At 51.1% G+C, this 18,922-nt stretch overlaps 1 protein-coding gene across 2 annotated transcripts; it reads left to right on the top strand.

The window, feature by feature from the left end:
* The first annotated feature begins 10 nt into the window (after positions 1-10).
* On the top strand, positions 11-15,658 carry LMAN2 (lectin, mannose binding 2). Of its 2 annotated transcripts, none has more exons than XR_014838003.1 (8): positions 11-227; positions 386-504; positions 6,905-7,022; positions 7,642-7,721; positions 7,864-8,025; positions 8,113-8,227; positions 10,840-11,390; positions 15,443-15,658. XR_014838003.1 is itself a non-coding variant. In XM_005661451.3 (8 exons), exons 1-8 carry the CDS (start codon positions 23-25, stop codon positions 12,662-12,664), a joined length of 1,080 nt encoding a protein of 359 aa, XP_005661508.1. In that variant the 5' UTR covers positions 11-22; the 3' UTR covers positions 12,665-13,174. The 2 variants fall into 2 exon arrangements, 1 of the variants encoding a protein (XP_005661508.1); XM_005661451.3 differs by lacking the exon at positions 15,443-15,658 and adding an exon at positions 12,504-13,174 and having other exon boundaries at positions 10,840-10,959.
* The last annotated feature ends 3,264 nt before the right edge of the window (positions 15,659-18,922 follow it).

An 18,922-nucleotide genomic window follows, 5' to 3' on the forward strand; every position in this document is an offset into this window, starting at 1 on the left:
AAGTGCCCGAGAGGAAAGGGGAATGGCGGCGGCGGCGGCGGCAGGCTGGTTTTGGCTCTGGGGCTGGGGCCGGCGGTGCCCGGGGAGGCCTGGGCTTCCCGGCCCCGGCCCTGGCCCCATTACACGTTTACTCTTTCTACTGTTGCTGGGGCCAGTGACTGCGGATATAACTGACGGCAACAGCGAGCACCTTAAGCGGGAGCATTCGCTTATTAAGCCCTACCAAGGTGAGGCCTGGGGCGGGAATGAGTGCAGGGTGAGGGCGAGGCCGGGTAGAGTTGGGGAACGGGTGCCTTTCTTCTGGTCAGGGCATCTTTGTGAGTTTCCTGTCTCTGGCAAATCTCGGCCTGGCCTGGCCTGTGTGTGCCCATGTCTCTGCCCACAGGGGTCGGTTCCAGCTCCACGCTCTTCTGGGACTTCCAAGGCAGCACCATACTCACTAGCCAGTACCTGCGTCTGACCCCTGACGAGCGCAGCAAAGAAGGCTCTATTTGGAACCACCTGGTGAGTGGCTCCCAAGAGGCTGGGTAGACCATTAAGTAAGTCACTACAGACAGTCTTCAGCAGCCCAGACCTGAGCTTGGTTTGAAGGCCCGCCGCCTTCTCCATCTTGATCACACCTGCCAGTAATAACAGGTAATGACTTCTAGAGTTACCATGTGTCAAGAGCTGGGCTTGACACTTTATACACCCTTCTCTGTTCATTCTTTCAAAAGCCTGTGAAGTAACTGATGTTATCTCCATTTTACTGATTAAGAACTTAACACTCTTGAAAGTGCCTTCCACGAAGTCACATAGCCAGTAAGTAGTAGAGCTATTGGCTGTCTGAACTGAACCCTCTCATTAGTGGGATAAATGGAACAAATAGGGTCTTTATTGGGTGTTTTGTGTGTGTTAGGCACTGACTTTAACATACCTTATTGCTTTTAATTCTCATAAACAAACTGATACAGATGGTTGTTGTAGTTTTATGCAAAGCTAACACAGACAGCCAATAACATAAACAGTTAAATTCTTTTTTTTTTTTTAAATGGGCAAGAAATGGATTTATTAAAATTGTGAGAGATGCAAGCGGGCAGGCAAGGAGGCTCTACAACAGTTAAATTCTGATCTGTCTCATGTCCAAGCCCAGCAATTCGCTTGCTACGCCTGACCCTAGCCCGGACAAAGGAGGAGCCCCTTAGAAATAGTTGCAGACTCAGTCCCCTTCCCCAGTGTTTGATTGAGGATCTAGTCAACAATAGTAATGTAGGGGCTGAACTTGTGGACAGTTTTAGTTTCTGTGACCTTTGGCGTAGAGGTTAGGGAGCCTCAGTTGTCTCTGGTGTGTCATACATGGGCAGTGGCCAAAATCAGCTGCTGTGCAGACTCCACACGGAGGAAGTTCTGGAAAGGGGTGAAAGGGGAATGATTTGGGGCAAAGCCTACTCCTCCCCAGCCTGCTTGATCCCTAAGCTCTTGGCCGCTGTCCTAGTTTTCTCCATCACTCTGCTCTTTGGTCCCTTCTGGATGACTTCCCCATTTAGTTCTGAGAGTCCATGCTGTCCTTGTGTTGCTTTATCTGCCTGTTATCTCCTTGCCTTCCTGCTAGGGGCATCCGGGCTTTAACTCTGATCCACAGAGCCTGGGGTCTCCCGTGAAGAGATAAACGTACGTTATGCATGTACAGCCTGGCCCCTGGTGCTTGGCATCTCTGGTCATTCACTCTTAATTTTGTTCTAGCTTCTCTGGCTGCCTTCTTGCCTCAGGACCTTTGCACTTGTTCCCTCCATCTGGAACACTGCCTCCGGGCTCTTCATGCCCGCTTGGTTCCTTCTCATCTGTTAAGACTTAGCTTTAGAGCCACCCACTCAGAGTATGTCAATAACTACCTTATTTCCCCCGAGTCACATTCTGTTATGTTATTCTGACATAGGGCTTTTGGATAACATTTTAAAATGATAATGTATCCTTGTATTTTTCAAGGAAGTGAGTTCAGCGTAGCATTAGAATTTTTTTTTTTTTAAATGAGGTACAAAGAGTGCCAGAACTGTTAGAAATTGATTCTAGGAGGTAGTTGGTGGTTGGCAGTGTCACAGGGCTGAGAGAATTCTGCACCTTGCCTTCATCAAATTTTCATAGTCTGGAATATACTTGTCCTGTCTTTCTTCCCCCACCTCTTTTTTCAGCTTCAGGGACCTTTTTTATTAGGCCCTGCAGGTATTCCTCAAAGGGTTGGAGTGTTTCCTGTAATTCCTGAAATTGCTTGGAATGCTTAGAATTTTCTGCCCAGAGATTCCCCGCCCTGTGTTATTTATTTATTTATCGAAGTATAGTTGTTTTATAGTCTTGTGTTTAGTTTCAGGTGTACAGCAAAGTGATTCATGTATATATATATAAATCTTTTTCAGATTCTTTCCCCATATATGTAATTACAAAATATCGAGTATAGTTCCCTTGGCTATATAGTAGGTCTTTGTTGTTTATCTGTTTTATATATACTAGTGTCTATATGTTACTCCCAAATTCTTAATTTATCCTTTCCCCCCGTACTTCATTCCTTTTTATGGCTAAATAATATTCTTGTCCCGGTGTGTACACTGCATTTTGTTTATCCAGTCATCTGTTGGTGGACACCTGGGTTGTTTCCACCTTTCAGCTATTGTGAATAGCACTGCAGTGAACACAGGTGTGCATGGGTGAGTGTTGGGGGCATCTGCTTTCACTTGGTATATATCTAGGAAGTAGAATTGCTGGAGCATATGGTAACTCTGTTTAACTTTTTGAGGACCACCAGACTATTTTCCACAGCAGCCACACTATTTGACGTTCTCACTAGCAATGCACCAGGGTTCTAATTTCTTTACATATTCACAGTACTTATTTTCCATTTTTTCCCCCATTTTTATTTAATAATAGCTAGCCTAACAAGTTAAAGTGGTGTCTTGTGGGCTTGATTTGTGTTTCTCTAATGATTAATGATGCTGAGTATCTTTTCATGTGCTTATTCGCTATTTGTATATCTTCTTCTGTGAAAATATATCTGTCCAAGTCTTTTGTCCTTTTGGGGGGGGGGGGCAAGGGGCTGCACTCACGGCACGCGGAAGTTCCCAAGCCAGGGATCAGAGCCGGGACACAGGTGTAGCCTATGCCACAGCTGCGGCAATGCGGGATCCTTAACCCACTGTGTCACGAGGGAACTTCCAGTTCTGACCTTCTTACTGTGTTTAGCCATGGGCCGAAAACTAGGTCTGAGCCCAGAGAGCACCTTCATTCTTGAAGGATATATTTGCCAAGTATAGGATCCTATGCTGATTGTTATTTCCTTTCAACTCCAAATATACCAGTCGGTTTGTCTTCTTGCTCCTAGTATTTCTGTTGAGAATTCCGGTATCAGGCTAATTATAGCTCCTTTGAAGGTGATCTGTCTTTTTTTCTTTCTGGTTGCTTTTAAGAGTATCTGGATATTGTTATTGTTCTCTTCCTACCTCTATCCTTCCATCCTTCCCCTCTTTTCTTTTTTTCCTTTTCCTTTTTTGGCTGTTCTGAGGCATATGGAGTTCCTGGGCCCGGGGTCAGGTCCGAGCTGCAGTTGTGAGCTACTCTGCAGCTGTGGCAAGCTTGGATCCTTTAACCCACTGTGTTGGGCCGGGGGATGGAACCTGCATCCTGGAGCTGCAGAGATGCTGCCAATCCCATTGTGCCACAGCGGGAACTTCACTCCCTTCCTTTTTGTTTATTTATTTTTTTGCTCTTTCAGAACTGTACCTGCAGCGTATGGAAGTTCCCAGGCTAGGGGTTGAAGCAGAGCTGCAGCTGCCTGCCTACACCATAGCCATGCCAGATCCAAACCACGTCTGCAACCTCCACCACAGCTCACAGCAACGTCGGATCCCTAACCCACTGAGCAAGGCCAGGGATCGGACCTGCAACCTCATGGTTCCGAGTTGGATTCATTTCTGCTGTGCCATGACAGGAATGCCTGTAGTGTGATTTTTTAAAATTTCAGTTATCTACCAAAATTCTCAATCTTTTATCTCCTTGAACATAGTTACCTAGTTATTTAAAAGGCCAGTGTCTGGAGTTCCTGTTGGCCTCTCTTCCTACTTTCCTTCTCTCTCCCTCCTTCCCTTTCTCTGATTTTTGTTTATATCTTATCTCTTTATGTATCTGGTATTTTTGGTTGTGTCCCAGATGCTGTGTTTATAAGTTTTTTTGTTGTTAAAAATGTGAGGTTGGAGTTCCTATTGTGGTGCAGTGAGTTAAGAATCTGACTATAGTGAGCTTAGGTCCCTATAGAGGTGTGGATTCAATCCCCGGCCTGGCATAGTGGGTTAAAGGGTTCAGCATTGCCACAGCTGCAGCTCAGATTCAGTCCCTGGCTTGGAACGTCCATATGCCATAGGTGAGGCAGTAAAAAGGAAAAAAAAGTGAGGCCTTGATGAGTCTCTTTAGTGTCAGGGATTCTGAGGACTGAGAGCTGAGTTCTGATCCCCACAGGCCCTTTCTCCTTCCTTCTTACTTCTGGCTTACAGTCTTTGTGGTGTCAACCCAAAGCAAGACTGGTTCACAGGCCTTCCACCCCCTTAGCGGGCCTTGGACTCAGATTCCTTGCCCATCTGTCCTTGAGAGCTGGTTCTCATTGCCTAACCATTGCCCCTTCAGAATCTGCAAGTCCTCCCGGGGCCCCTGCACTATCAAGACTTGGGAGGGCTTATTTCACACTGTGCAGGCTGGCGTGCGGGCGCCTGCTAACCCGTGTGTTCAGGGTCCAGGTCCCTGCAGCTGTGTTCCTAGAGCCCAGGCCTGGAACAGTGAGTCAGTGATGTACAAGCCAGATTGCCCATGGTGGGACGTGGAGTTTTTTGGTTTTTATTTTTAGTTTTTTCCCATTACAGAAATACTGTGTTCAGTAGAGAAGATTCAGACATAGAAAGTCAGTGTTCCCCTCCCAGAGTTAGCTTCCATTAATATCGGTTCATATTATGTTCATCTCTTCCTTTCGCTAAACATATACTAATTCCTCTCCTTTTTTTTTTTTTTTTTTGTCTTTTTGCCATTTCTTGGGCAGCTCCTGCGGCACATGGAGGTTCCCAGGCTAGGGGTGTAATCGGAGCGGTAGCTGCCAGCCTACGCCAGAGCCACAGCAACGTGGGATCCCAGCCGTGTCTGCGACCTACACCACAGCTCACGGCAACGCCGGATCCTTAACCCACTGAGCAAGGGCAGGGATCAAACCTGCATCGTATGGACACTATGTTGGGTTCTTAACCTGCTGAGCTACAACAGGAACTCCAGTTTCTTTGATAGCTTGATCTTGAAGTGTAAATGCTCATGAATCTGCCTCATTCCATTAAAAAGCTGCAGCAGCCAGATTTCCCCCAAGAAGATGGGGGCATCCATAGTCTCACGGGTTGTTTGAACATGTGTCTCTCTCCACCCTTGTCTGCATTGGTATTAATTGTCTCTTTAAGACTTGCCAGGAGTTCCTGCTGTGGTGCAGTGGGTTAATGAGTTGGCTCATCTCTGGCGTCACTGGTTTGATCCCTGGCCCAGCATGGTGGGCTAAAGATCTGGTGTTACTGCAGCTGTGGGATAGGTTGCAGCTGAGGCTCAGATTTGATACCTGGCCTCAGGATCTTCCATATGCCACAGGTGCAGCTGTAAGAGGAAAAAAAGAAAAAAAAAAAAAAAAGACATCCCAATCTAATAAGTTAGCAATGTCTTGTTTCTGTTTGCCTTTCTTTTTTTTGTGTGTGTGTTTTTGCTATTTCATGGGCCGCTCCCGCGGCATATGGAGGTTCCCAGGCTAGGGGTCCAATCGGAGCTGTAGCCACCGGCCTACGCCAGAGCCACAGCAACGCGGGATCTGAGCCACGTCTGCAACCTACACCACAGCTCACAGCAACCCACTGAGCAAGGGCAGGGACCGAACCCGCAACCTCATGGTTCCTAGGCGGATTCTTTAACCACTGCGCCACAACGGGAACTCCTGTTTGCCTTTCTGAGAGGCCTTTGTTTAATTACTGGCTCACGCACCTATCCGCAGACTTCCTCTAAGTAGAATCTTGTCAAAGTGATGTCGACACCATAGTTTTCAAGAGCAACTTCCTGGTGTAAGGCCTGGTTTCCTTGCTGTGGGGCAGACCTAGCTCTGCACCTGGTATTCCTGGGGGTGGGGAGTGAGCTGCCTTCCCTCACATCCCAGTAGCCCAGAGGTCCCAGCCTCTGACCCATCCAGCCCCTCACGCTGATGCATTTACCACCCTGGGGCTGGGCTGAGTCGGCCAGAAGCTGGAGGTGTGCTGGCTGAGACCTGGGGATTTGGCATCAGCCAGAGCTGGGTTTGAGTCTGTTTGAAAACTCGGTTAGGAGGAAAGACAGTGGGGGTGGAAGGCCAGGAGGGAGTTGGAACAGTTTGTGTTCTGGGCCTGCAGGCTGTGGGAGGTGTAGACGACAGCACGAGTTTCCAAGTCAGACAGCCCTGGGTGTGAATCAGGACCATCCACCTACCTGCCATGGACAAGTTATTTTGCCTTTGAATGTGTTTTCTTTTTCTGTAAAATATGTGACTCAAGTAGTGGTAGTAATCCTTCCACAAGAGCGCAGGGCAGGAGCAGTGGGGATGGAGAGAAAACAGGCCTCACGGGTTTGGCTGGTGTTGAGGAAAGTGAGTCAAAGTGTGAGAACCGGTTGGGAGAAGGCTGGGGCGGGTGGAGCCTGGGCCTCGGGCAGCCTTGGGACAGTGTGTGGCCTCCCTTGTCCCCACCTGGGAGGTCCAGCCGCCCCCTCCCTTCCTGCTGAGAACACTGGGGGTTGGTCAGTGGCACTTGGGGCCCTGCTGCTGGCCCTGTTCTGAGTGCACAGGGTCCTTGCAGGGTCTGTACTGGGCTGTGTCCAGCAGCCCTCTCTGCTCTCTCTCTAGCCTTGCTTCCTCAAGGACTGGGAGATGCACGTCCACTTCAAAGTCCATGGCGCAGGGAAGAAGAATCTCCATGGGGATGGCATCGCCTTGTGGTACACCCGGGACCGCATGGTGCCAGGTAGAGTGGCCTTGAGCAGGTGGAGGCGTCTGCGGCCAAGGATCCTTCGCTCTGCACCCTCCTGTTGGGGTGCTGCTGCTCCTCATCAAGGAACTTTGGGACCTGGGGGTGGCTGGGGGAGCATCCTCTTAGAAGATGATCCTGCGGCCCAGCTCAGTGCCCTGTGTGGCCTGGTGTTCTGTACCAGCTGACCGCGGGTCTGCCATCCTACCATTTTAAAAAAGCAAAAGCAAGGAAGACTGTATGACAAGAACCATCTGTGGCCCACAAAAACCTATGGTATTTTCTCCTTGGCCTTGGATGCTAAGTTGGTGACCCCTGGGTTAGGGCATGGTCCTTACTGACACCTGGTTTTTGCAAGCCAGCCATCCCCTTGTCACCTGACACCTCAGAGCACGCAGCAGGTGCTATTCTCTAGTTCAGGTTTCAGACTTGAGTCCTCTGCCACAGCCCTTAGACCACCCTCCACCCCCCTCCTCATCCCCACTTAGAGATCCCCTCTTGGGAGAACCATGACGGAACAACCTCTCTTGGCCCCACCCATGCTGGCATTACCTTGTCCTTCAGGTACCCATGGGCAGCTCCAATTTCTCCTGTTACAGAAATTCTCTAATTCCAGGGCCTGTGTTTGGAAGCAAAGACAACTTCCATGGCTTAGCCATCTTCCTGGACACATACCCCAATGATGAGACCACGGAGGTAGGTCCCCGCTCTCCCACAGAGCAGGACAGGGCTTCTCCCTGGTCCCCGCTTTAGAGGAGCCTCCAGGGATGGGGCGGTTGGTGCCCTGCGGCCTCCCACGGCCTGGGCTGGCCGTGGAGTAACCAGTGTCTTGTCTTAGCGCGTGTTCCCGTACATCTCCGTGATGGTGAACAATGGCTCCCTGTCCTACGACCACAGCAAGGACGGCCGCTGGACCGAGCTGGCGGGCTGCACAGCTGACTTGCGCAACCGCAACCACGACACCTTCCTGGCCGTCCGCTACTCCCGGGGCCGCCTGACGGTGAGCAGGCGGGTGGGGGGCCCCGCGAGGGCTCGGGGAGGCGGGCAGGCCGGCCCGGGCTGCCCTTGAACTGCTGGCTGGCCGTAGGTGATGACCGACCTGGAGGACAAGAACGAGTGGAAGAACTGCATCGACATCACGGGTGTGCGCCTGCCCACCGGCTACTACTTTGGAGCCTCGGCTGGCACCGGTGACCTATCTGGTGAGCTTGTGGGCTGGGGGCTCAGGTCTCAGTCTGCTCTTTCCTGGTCTGTCGGGAACCTGTGACACAGCCGGTCCCTTTCCTCCTTGATCTTCCTTCCTTTGGTTCCACACTGGCCTGGTTTTCTTCTTCCCCATCCGTTTCCATGAGCGGTCCCTCAGCCATCTTCCCTGTCTGTCATCTGGGAGCTGGGGGCTTTGCCTCTGGAACGGTGACCCCTAACTTCCCATCTCCAGGTCTGTGTCACCAGCAGACTGCTCAGCACCCCCACCTGGTGCCCAGCAGGCCTCTCAGCCTTCGCACACCCACAGCAGAGACAGAAACCACCTCTGTCCTTGGAGTTGCTTGGGTCAGAACACCTGGTGTCACTCCGGCCTCTGTCTTTTCTCTCACATGCCACCTCTCGTCCATTGGCGGGTCCTGCTGGCTTTGTCTCCACCCCCCAGCAGACCACTTCTCACCCCTCCTTTCCTGCCTCAGGTCTGGGCCACCATCCTCCCTCGCTTGATGACAAGGGTCCCCTTCTCCGGGCCAGCCCCGACATCTCCTGGCACCGCAGCAGAGCCGCCTGTTAATGCTGCTCCTCTCGCCTCACTCAGAGTCAGGGCCACCATCCGTTCCTGTGGTGTCTGGCAGGCCCTGTGTGTGGCACCTTCCCACCCCATCCCCTCAGCACTCCCTGCTCCCTGGGGACAGGGCCCCCAGCCTCTCTTCAGACCCACTACCACCTCCTGTCTTAGTGCCTGGGCCTCTCCCTCGGCTCCTCCACGTCTCCCTCAGATGTCACTGTGGGGCCTTCCTCTTTTAAAGTCGTGCACACACATCTGAGTCCCTTGCACACTTCCCATCACTTTTCTCTTTATTTTTTTTTTTGGTAGCACTTAACCGTCTTGGAACATACCATGTGATTTATTTTCTGGTCAGTGAGGGGAACACAGAAGTCATACCAAGAAGTCAGGGCTCTGTTTTTTTTTTGGCCCACAGTGAATGCTGGAAGTTTTGGGGCACCGCCTGCCTGCAGACCTCGCTGGGACAACCAGCCTGTGTGGCACTTAATGGTGGCCCTTGCCTGTGGTCCTCAGTTCCTTCTCAGGGCCCTCAGGAGGCACCAGGCCCAGGGTGGGCTCCTGCTGCCCAGCACTGGGAAGCAGCATGGAGGACCAGACAGAGCTGTTGATTGTCAAAATAAACATTTCTGGGGCCTTTGAGCCAGCCTCCGTCCAGGAGCCTCCCCCTCACCACAGAAGGGTCTGAGTCTACTTGGTCCCCAGAGTGTCTGTTGTTTGGGGGTTTTATCTTAAGGCTTTTCCTCTGGAAATTCCAGTTCCACAAGAGGGGAGAAAGGCCCCTTGTTGCTGTTACCCAGCCTCAGTAATTACCAGCTCACAGCCAATCATACTCGTATCTGAGGATCCACGACAGACCTTTCCCTGAGTTAGCTGGAATTCCATCATGACAGGTGTCATGAGAAGGTTCTGGGAGCAGGGCCAGGTCTGTGACAGGTGGGCGTTCTCTCAGGCTGTTTGGAGAGGCCCTGGGAAGGGTGAGGGAGGGAGCTGTGCACACAGTCGTGTCTGACCACTAGTGGGTTGTGCACGCCAGTCTCCCACCAGGCACAGTGTGGGTGAAGGCACACAGGGTGTCCTTAGGTAGGTAGCGGTTTCTCTCCCCTTTCACACAACTGAGACTGCTGGGCATTTGGGAGCTGAAAGGATCTCGTCAGGTTCACATGCCCAGAGAGTGGCGGAGCTCAGACGGGACGTGCCATCTGACTCAAGTCCGTGCTTGTTGTTGGGCTTCTAGGGCCTGTGCAGGCCGGGTGTTGGGTACGGCAGGGTGCTGCCTGACAGAGCTGCCGGGTCCTTGCTTTTAAGCTCTTCCTTTTCTGGGCCCTTCCTCAGACTGCAGCTGGTTAGCTGAGCTGATCATGGGTCAGGCTGACCAGGACCCTCATCTTGGCGCTGAGCCTCAACATCCCCACCTCAGAAACAGGGTGATGAGTTACTGTCAGCGTCAGGCAGAGGTTCTCTCCTGCCCATACCGGTTGGACCTGGGCTTTTCCCAGGTCTCCTCGGGTGCACTTGCTGACCATGTCTGAGGCTGAGCTCTCAGTCACTGCCCCAGGTCACTTGTCTGCATCCTGTACTTGGGTCTCTGACAGGAATGTCTGGCAGCTGCCTGTCCTTGGGAGGATCAGGCTTCTTGACCAGCCGTAGAACAGTGTGTGGGTCCTTATCTGGGTCTGTTTTCAAGGACACTGCCTGCAGGCAGTACACCTTCTGCCTTGTATGTCCTATCTCGTTTAGGTGCCTCGGTAACCATGCACGATGGAGATTACCACCCCATTTACAGATGAGGAAACAGAGCCTCAGAGAGGGTGGCAGAGCCAGGATTAGACCAATGATTTCGATTTTAAAATCTGTGCTTTTCCCTCTCCATTCTGCCTCTCCCACATTTCCTATTGATGAGTTCTGGAGGTTTTCCAGTCCCTGGAATACTGCCTGCTGGGGGCTGAGCACTGGGTTCTTCTGGGGGGAGCTGGGGGGGGCTGTGGTTGGGCCACGAGCACTGGGCAGCTGCAGGGCCCTCAGCAGCTAATTCTTGTTCTGCAGACAATCACGACATCATCTCCATGAAGCTGTTCCAGCTCATGGTGGAGCACACGCCTGATGAGGAGAACATCGACTGGACCAAGATCGAGCCCAGTGTCAACTTCCTCAAGTCTCCCAAAGGTACATGTGTGCAGCCTTCCTGGCTGGGGTCCGGGCCAGCTTGGGCGAGTGTGGGGTCTGCCTGCCTTTCCCTGGTCCGGCTAGGTGCATGGACCTGCAAACAGCGCTCATGAGCTGTATGTGAGCACCTGGTGTCTGTCCTTCTGCATCCAGTGCTGAGATGGTGGCCATTGGAGCCAAAGGGATGGTTTGTTGGTGTGGGTGGCATGCAGGGCACTCTCACCGTCAGTGTGATGCCTTGGTGTGTGGCTTCAGTGAACGGCCTGGAAGGAGGTCCTGCCACTGCCAGGGGCCTGGATTCTCAGGCTTCGTCAGCTAGAAAGGGGTAAAGAGGCGAGATGTGAACTTGAGTGTAGGCAGAAACCCCAGTCTTGGAGTTCCCGTCGTGGCTCAGTGGTTAATGAATCTGACTAGGAACCATGAGGTTGCAGGTTTGATCCCTGGCCTTGCTCAGTGGGTTAGGGATCTGGTGTTGCCGTGAGCTGTGGTGTAGGTTGCAGACGCGGCTCAAATCCCGCATTGCTGTGGCTGTGGTATAGGCCGTTGGCTACACTCCGATTAGACCCCTAGCCTGGGAATCTCCATGTGCCGTGATAGCGGCCCAAGAAAAGGCAAAAAGACAAAAAAAAACCCAAAAAAACAAAAACAACAACCCCAATCCTGAGCTCTTCCCAGGGCAGTAATCAACAGCACTCCATCCTCATGGAGCGAGGGTCCTCGTGAGGGATGTGAGGCGCGCGCGCACGTGTGTGTGTGTGTGTGTGTAAATCTATCCACAGAGCCCCAAAGTCGTGTGGGGGTCCCCCAGGGGGTGGAGCTCCGATGGAACCCAACATTCTGACTCAAGTTGTTTTTAAATGTTTTGGGGGTCTGACATCCTGCTGTAGACCACTGTTTTGCAGCCTTTGGTTGAAGGCTTCTGCTTCTGAGGGCTTTCAGAGACATCTTCTGCTCCAACCCAGCCAGCAGCCCATGTGGCTGGCCAGGCAGGAGTTAACTCGTTTTCAGTCTGGTGGACCCATTGGGGTAGAGGCTCAAAGCAGGACAGGGGTTGGGGGCTGGGGGCCTTGGAGCCCCCCTAGGGGACATCAGATGAATGCAGGTGTGAGTGAGGGCAGTCTGTAGCCGGGGCCATGCTTTTCCAGATGGGACCTCGGGCCATTGCTCGGGGCTGGGGCTGGGGCTGGGGCTGGGGCTGGGGCTGGGGCTGGGGCTGGGGCTGGGGCTGGGGCTGGGCTGGGCTGTGAAAGCAGACCTCGGCCCTCCACAGGCAGACTCAGGGTCTCAGGGAGAGCCCAGGAAGCCGGTGCTCACCAGCTTCTTGCAGCAGAAGGCACCCCAGGCCTCGATCCCTGGGGGCTGTGATCCCTAGGAACCTCAGCTTCAGTGAGACAGCCCCTTTGTCCACACCCCTGCCCCTCCGTGGTGTGGCGGGAGCAGGCCCCAGCTGCCATCTGCAGGGTGGGTGTGGGAGCTGTCACCCTGCTCCCCCGTCTCCTGGGAGCCCACCCGCCCTCTCACTGCCCCCTCTCTCCCTCCCTCAGACAACGTGGACGACCCGACGGGGAACTTCCGCAGCGGGCCCCTGACAGGGTGGCGGGTGTTCCTGCTGCTGCTGTGCGCGCTCCTGGGCATCATCGTGTGCGCCGTGGTGGGGGCCGTGGTGTTTCAGAAGCGGCAGGAGCGGAACAAGCGTTTCTACTGAGTGGTCGGTGTGCGGCTCGCAGATGGGCCCCAGTGCTAATGTGAACTTTTTTTTTTACCGGGATTGTTAAAAGACAAATAAGACGATCTTATTTCTTAACCATTTCAAAGAAATAATTAAAGTATTTTCGTACATTTTGCTTCTTGCCCGGTGGGGACAGGCAGGACTGGGTAATCAGTTTGATGCACCCTCAGCTGGGGGTGGCGGAGGCCCTGGCCCAAAGCTGGCCTCACAGGAGCAGGGGGCTGTGCCTGGAGCTGGGCCGAGACCCTGGCAGGTGGCTGTTGAACACTGGAGGTCCCCAGAGCACACTGGGACGGGTGCCTGAGGACCCGAATGGTGATCTTGTTCTGTGCTTTGTGTGGCCAAGGAGGCTGACTGGGGAGCCTGGGCCTCCTGGTCACCCTCCAAGCTTCTTCCCAAGGTTTACCCTCCAGCGCGGCAGGAGGAGCGGTGTGGTGGGGCCCAGAGTGTGACCGTTTGCTAAATAAAGTGAAATCACCAACCTCAGCTGTGTGGCTGTCCTAAGAGGCTTGTTTCTCTTTCCTTCAAATGACTTTGAGCCGGCCCTGCTTCCTAGCTCCTGTCCTCATCCCCTCAGGTTGGTGGCACAGCCCCAGGAGGCAGGTGGTCTGGTCCCTGTTTCCTAGGTTGCAAATCACAGCTCTTGGAGGTCAAGTGGAATTTGCCCAGTGTCGCACAGCTGGTGGCTTCGTGGGGTGGGACCTGTGCTGTCTTCATGTCCCCTGCGCCTCTGCACCCAGGGATCTGGTTTGGGGATGGTATGGGTCCCATGCTGAGGGTGTGAGCTTGGCTCAAGGCAACTCTAGGGGCTGGGGTGATTGGGAGGTGGGGGGATGGGTGCAAGAGGGCAGGTTGGGGTCAGTGGTTGTGTATTCCCTTTGGTGCTGAGAAGGGTCAAAAGCCATACAGGGAGTAAGGAAAACTGGCAGTGGAAGGAAAGTGCTGCATGTAGCAGCCTCTGATCCTGCTGCGTCCATTCCTCCCCTGACCCCCTGACTGCCACAGTCTGGCATTCAGTCCGGTTTCTTCCCACACACATTTCAACAGGGTTTCAGTTATCACTGACTTCTTTATCATCTTCCTTCTCCACATAAAGAGAAATGAGTGGGATAGCCAGAACATTGAGAGTGTTTTTTCACGATCTCCTTTATTGTTTTCTCCCAGGACTCCGTTTGGTCTCCTTACAGATGCAGAATAACCTTTGTGCCATGACCCATAGGTTTGCCTGTGTCAGCCCCACCTGGACTGTCCTGCAGAAGATTCCAGGCGTGCTGCTCGCTCTCTTTGATGATAACAGACACTTTCTCAGCAACCGGATCGGCAGAATAAAACCTGACACCAAACTCGTAGATCTGTACCAGCCTGCAAAGCCTCTGTGGACCCTTTGGTCTCAGACTTGCCCATAGCACCAAGGTTGTTGGTCAGATTGCCCTTGTCATCTTCGTTCTGGTATCTACAATAGCGAGGGTTTGGTCTTCTTTGTCTGGAATGAGATTAATGTGCAGCTCTTTCCCAGAGTCTGATTTACTGGGATCTATGAAGCTTTCATAGCCTCTTTTGTCCAGTGCATCCAATGAATTTGAAATAAGCTGCCTCAGAGAGAGTTCTTGATTCGAGTAGAAAGTATTATGGTCAGTGACATCAACTGGGCAGTTCTGCCTGAAAGGGAAACGTCTCAACCTCTTCCATCAACTGGTCTTGGGTCTGGGTTTCCTCCAGTATCTTGGCTGAAGGACCACACGGGCTTGTAGTGACATAGCACCAGGATGCAGAAGCAACTGAGCGTCGTCTTAAAGCAAATGCAAACCCTCACTTCCTGTTGCAGCCAGGCTTTTTGTAATTGACATTATCCATGAGATTCTCATTGTAAAATGGTGTTCAAGTAGATGAGGTGAAGAATGAGAACTTATTTTCCCCTTGGGCTTACAGGCTCACACTTCAGGGGCTCTTGGTTGATCTACTTTTAACCATCTTCTTCCGCTCGGTGTTTCCTGTGAGGATACAGCTTAGGTGTTGAGAGGTGGTTCACTAGCTCGCAGCCACTGAGAGGTGTCGCCTGCATTTCCCTCACATGGGTCTGGGGGACTGTTCAGAAAGCTGGAGGAGTAACATAATCCTCCTCATCGAAATATTTTATTGAGCACTTTCCTCAGAACACTTTCTTTAGAAGTTCCCTTGTGGTGCATTGGGTTAAGGACCTGGTGTCATTGCAGTGGTCACCATCGAAGGGAATTTCCTCCTCGACTGCTTTTTTTTTTTTTTTTTTTTTTCTCTTTTTAGGGCCACACCTATGGCATATGAAAGTTCCCAGGCTAGGGGTCAAATTGGAGCTGCAGCTGCCGGCCTACACCACAGCCACAGCAACCCCAGATCTGAGCTGCGTCCATGACCTGCACCCCAGCTTGTGGCAATGCTGCATCCTTAACCCACGGAGTGAGGCCAGGGTTCAAACCCACATCCTCATGGACACTTATCTTGGGTTCTTAACTTGCTGAGCCACAGTGGGAACTTTGTGGGTTGCTCTTTGTAGCCTCAAGAGTTGTGAGTTGGAGCTAAATTTTTTTTCTAAAAAATTGTATTTTTATTTTGCTTTTTAGGGCCAGACCTGTGGCATATGGAGGTTCCCAGGCTAGGGGTCCAATTGGAGCTGTAGCTGCCGGCCTAAGCCATTGCCGTGCCAGATCCGAGCCACATCTGCGACCTACACCACAGCTCATGGCAACGCCGGATCCTTAACCCACAGAATGAGGCCAGGGATTGAACCTGCATTCTCATGGATGCTAGTTAGATTTGTTTCTGCTGAGCCACAGTGGGAACTCCTGGAGCTAAATTTTAATCCAGCCCTAAATTAATTTTTTCCCTATGCAGCCTTGAGCCATCTGATTCAGGATTTTGGTAAGGAGACTCTCCCTTAAATCCACTCATAGAAATTTAAACCTGCAATGCAAAATAAATGTTTTTAGGATGCAATCTAATTCTTACTTATTTATTTATTTATTTAATTTTTTTTGGTCTTTTTTTTGCTATTTCTTGGGCCGCTCCTGCGGCATATGGAGGTTCCCAGGCTAGAGGTCCAATCGGAGCTGTAGCCACCGGCCTACGCCAGGGCCACAGCAACGCAGGATCCGAGCTGCATCTGCAACCTACACCACAGCTCACGGCAACGCCGGATCGTTAACCCACTGAGCAAGGGCAGGGACCGAACCCGCAACCTCATGGTTCCTAGTCGGATTCGTTAACCACTGCGCCACGACGGGAACTCCTTTATTTATTTATTTATTTATTTATTTGGCCATGCCCATGGCATTCGGAAGTTCCCAGGCCAGGGATCAAACTCAAGCCACAGCAGTAACCTGAGGCACAGCAGTGACAACACCAGATCCTTAACCCACTCTACCGCAAGGGAACTCCTCAGTCTAATTCTTAACAACTTGAATTGCTTGTGTTTATGTTCATTCCTGCATGTGATTTGAGAACAAATTTAATATCACCCAGACTATGTGTAGCAATTCAAGTTCCCTTAAATAAGCTGATTCTCTGTTTAAGTGAGAGGGTGTCACCCCCCCCAACAGACAAGGGAGTCGTGCCCCCAGAAACTGAAAAAAGATGAGACATTTTCTCAAAGTAAAAACTTATCATCTGATTACAAATATAAGTTTTCACCAAGGACAGAAAAGAGCTTGCTAAATATAGGACTTCCCATCATTAGCTCAGCAGGTTAAGAACCCAACATAGTGTCCATGAGGATGTGGGTTCAATCCCTGGCCCCACTCAGTGGGCTAAGGATCTGGGGTTGCTGCAAGCTGTAGCCTAGGTCACAGATGCAGCTCGGATCCAGTGTTGCTGTGGCTGTGGTGTAGGCTGGTAGCTACAGCTCCAATTCCACCCCTAACCTGGGAACCTCCATATGCTGCAGGTGTGGCCCTAAAAAGAAAAAAAAAGTTCACTAAACACAATCATGTGGGTTAATTAAAATAATTTACAGGTTGTTATCAATCCTGCTCTGTGCTTATTTAAAAACATCTCAAATAATGTATGCAATGATTTCCAAATCAAATATGCCAAAGTCCACAGCAGCAACAGACATGGCCACCCTTCCGTGATCCCCAGATCTGCTCTCCAGCGGCAGTGATTTTCAACTTTCTTAGCTCTTTCTCCTGGCAGAGACTCAATTATATGCTTGTTTTGTCTTAAATTTGTAAGCATTCAGCATTATATATTCATTTCCTTGTGTAATAGTTGAGGTTTAGCTCTTTTATATCCGCCTTCTCTCCAGCCTCCAAATGTGATTATGTCCCTATTTTTAGCTAAATAAATGATCATTATCACGATGCAAATGTATTCCACTCTCAGCCAGGTAGAGCGCCCCAGTTACAGCACCCTGATCGTGTGGCTTTGAGCTTTTCCTTGAGTTGACACATACCTCACTTTTAACTTGGATTATTTCCCACCTACAGATCCTCAGTTCTTCCTGAAGCCCCATCCCCATCGTGCTGTCTTCGTCTCCTTTCCTGGGTGCTTCCCCTCTAGCCCAGGGTGGCCTTGCACCTGTGCCAACTGCCCAGGTCTTGGCTCTTTGCCCTCCTGGCTTGGAGGCAGGTCTCTAGGGCCTCATTCTCTTCCCAGGCACAGATTTTTCTAGAATCTAAATTCTGGGGGAGTTACATGAAATTTTAGATAGATTGAGATCATGACAGTGCTGTGGTTAGACATCTGGCTGTGCTTGAATCCTTCCTCCATCCTTTTCCAGATGTGGGAAAGGAAGAGACCAAGTTCAGCTCCTATGTGTCTTGGTGTCATCTTTTTTGAGGGGTAGGGGGCTTCCCTACAGGCTGCAGAAGTTTCTGGGCCAGGGAGCAAACTCATGATACAGCAGTAGCCTGAGCCACAGCAGGACACCAGATTCTTAACTTACTGAACCACCAGGAAGCTCCTTGGTGTCATCTTAAATAGGGGCTCATGTTAGCATCTGCCTTAGGATTGCTGAGAGTAGTGAACTCATCACACGAAGTGATGTCTGTCTGCCACAGACTGAGCCCGGAGTAACTGTTAGTGTTGTTATAAATTATTTTCACGTTGGAGTTTTCTGTTGTGGTTCTGTGGTTAAGAACCCGATATAGTGTCCATGAGGATGGGGGTTCGATCCCTGGCCACGCTCAGTGGGTTAAGGGTCTGGCATTGCTGTGGCTGTGGTGTAGGCCAGCGGCTATAGTTCTTATTCAATCCCTAGAGTGGCAACTTCCATATGCCACCATGTACGACCCTAAAAAGAAAAAAACATTAAAAAAGACTTGTGAATTTTTAATCCCTGTGACACCCCCATCCTGCATACAGGTGGTGTTGGGGCAGCTCTCCTGGCTGTCCCACGAGCCTTCCCAAAGGTTCGGGGGCAGAACCCAGCCTGTCTGCTTCTGTTCCCTGCGCCTTTTCTATTTCCTTGAAGCTTTTCAGCGCTAACGCTTCTATTCCCCGGAATGCTTGCCGTTCTCCCTACTCTGGTCCACCCCAGGATCTGCTGACTATTTGTAGAGCAAATTTCATGGCCACCACCCCAGACCACACAGATGAACACTGGTGTCTTATTTCAGTTCTCTTTCCTTGAGTGCTGTCCACTTGAGTCATTTGCTACCAAATTCCTGGGCATTGTGCTTTACTTCTGAGCAGGGTCATCCGGTGGGTTTTGGGGTTTGGTTTTTTTTTTTTTTTTTTGCTTTCATTTTTCTGTTAATCTGTACTGAATTTGTGGAACTTTCAAATTATGGGATCTGACAGTACAGTTTCTGGAAATTTTGCTCAAAATTATGGGATTTGAACACTGTGTGTGTTTTCTAGTGATCTTTTTTCCCTTTTTTTTTTGCTTTTTAGGGCTGCACCCATGGCATATGGAAGTTCTCAGGCTAGGGGTCAAGTTGAAGCTGCAGCTGCCAACGTACACCACAGCCACAGCAACTCAGGGTCTTTAACCCACTGAGCGAGGCCAGGGGCGTCCTCGTGGATGCTAGTTGGATTCGTTTCCACTGCTCCACAATGGGAACTCCTTGCTTTTTATTGATTTTAATGGGGTTTTTGGAAAGAGGAGATGTAGACACATGTGCCTTCCCTCAGGGTCTGGTTTGTATTCTGCAGATGATCAGCTGTGCTTTTCCTTGTGGTGTAAAATAGTAGTCCACTTCTGGAAATAGGCCTGTGTATTGGGATTGTACGGTTTGTTTTTAGAAGTGGAGCTTGATATGT

This window comes from Sus scrofa, chromosome 2 (assembly GCF_054392235.1).
Source record: "Sus scrofa isolate SSC_HxYL_T2T_F1_AM1 chromosome 2, Sscrofa_HxYL_maternal_Yorkshire_Landrace_v2.0, whole genome shotgun sequence".
NCBI classification, from domain to species: Eukaryota; Metazoa; Chordata; class Mammalia; order Artiodactyla; family Suidae; genus Sus; species Sus scrofa.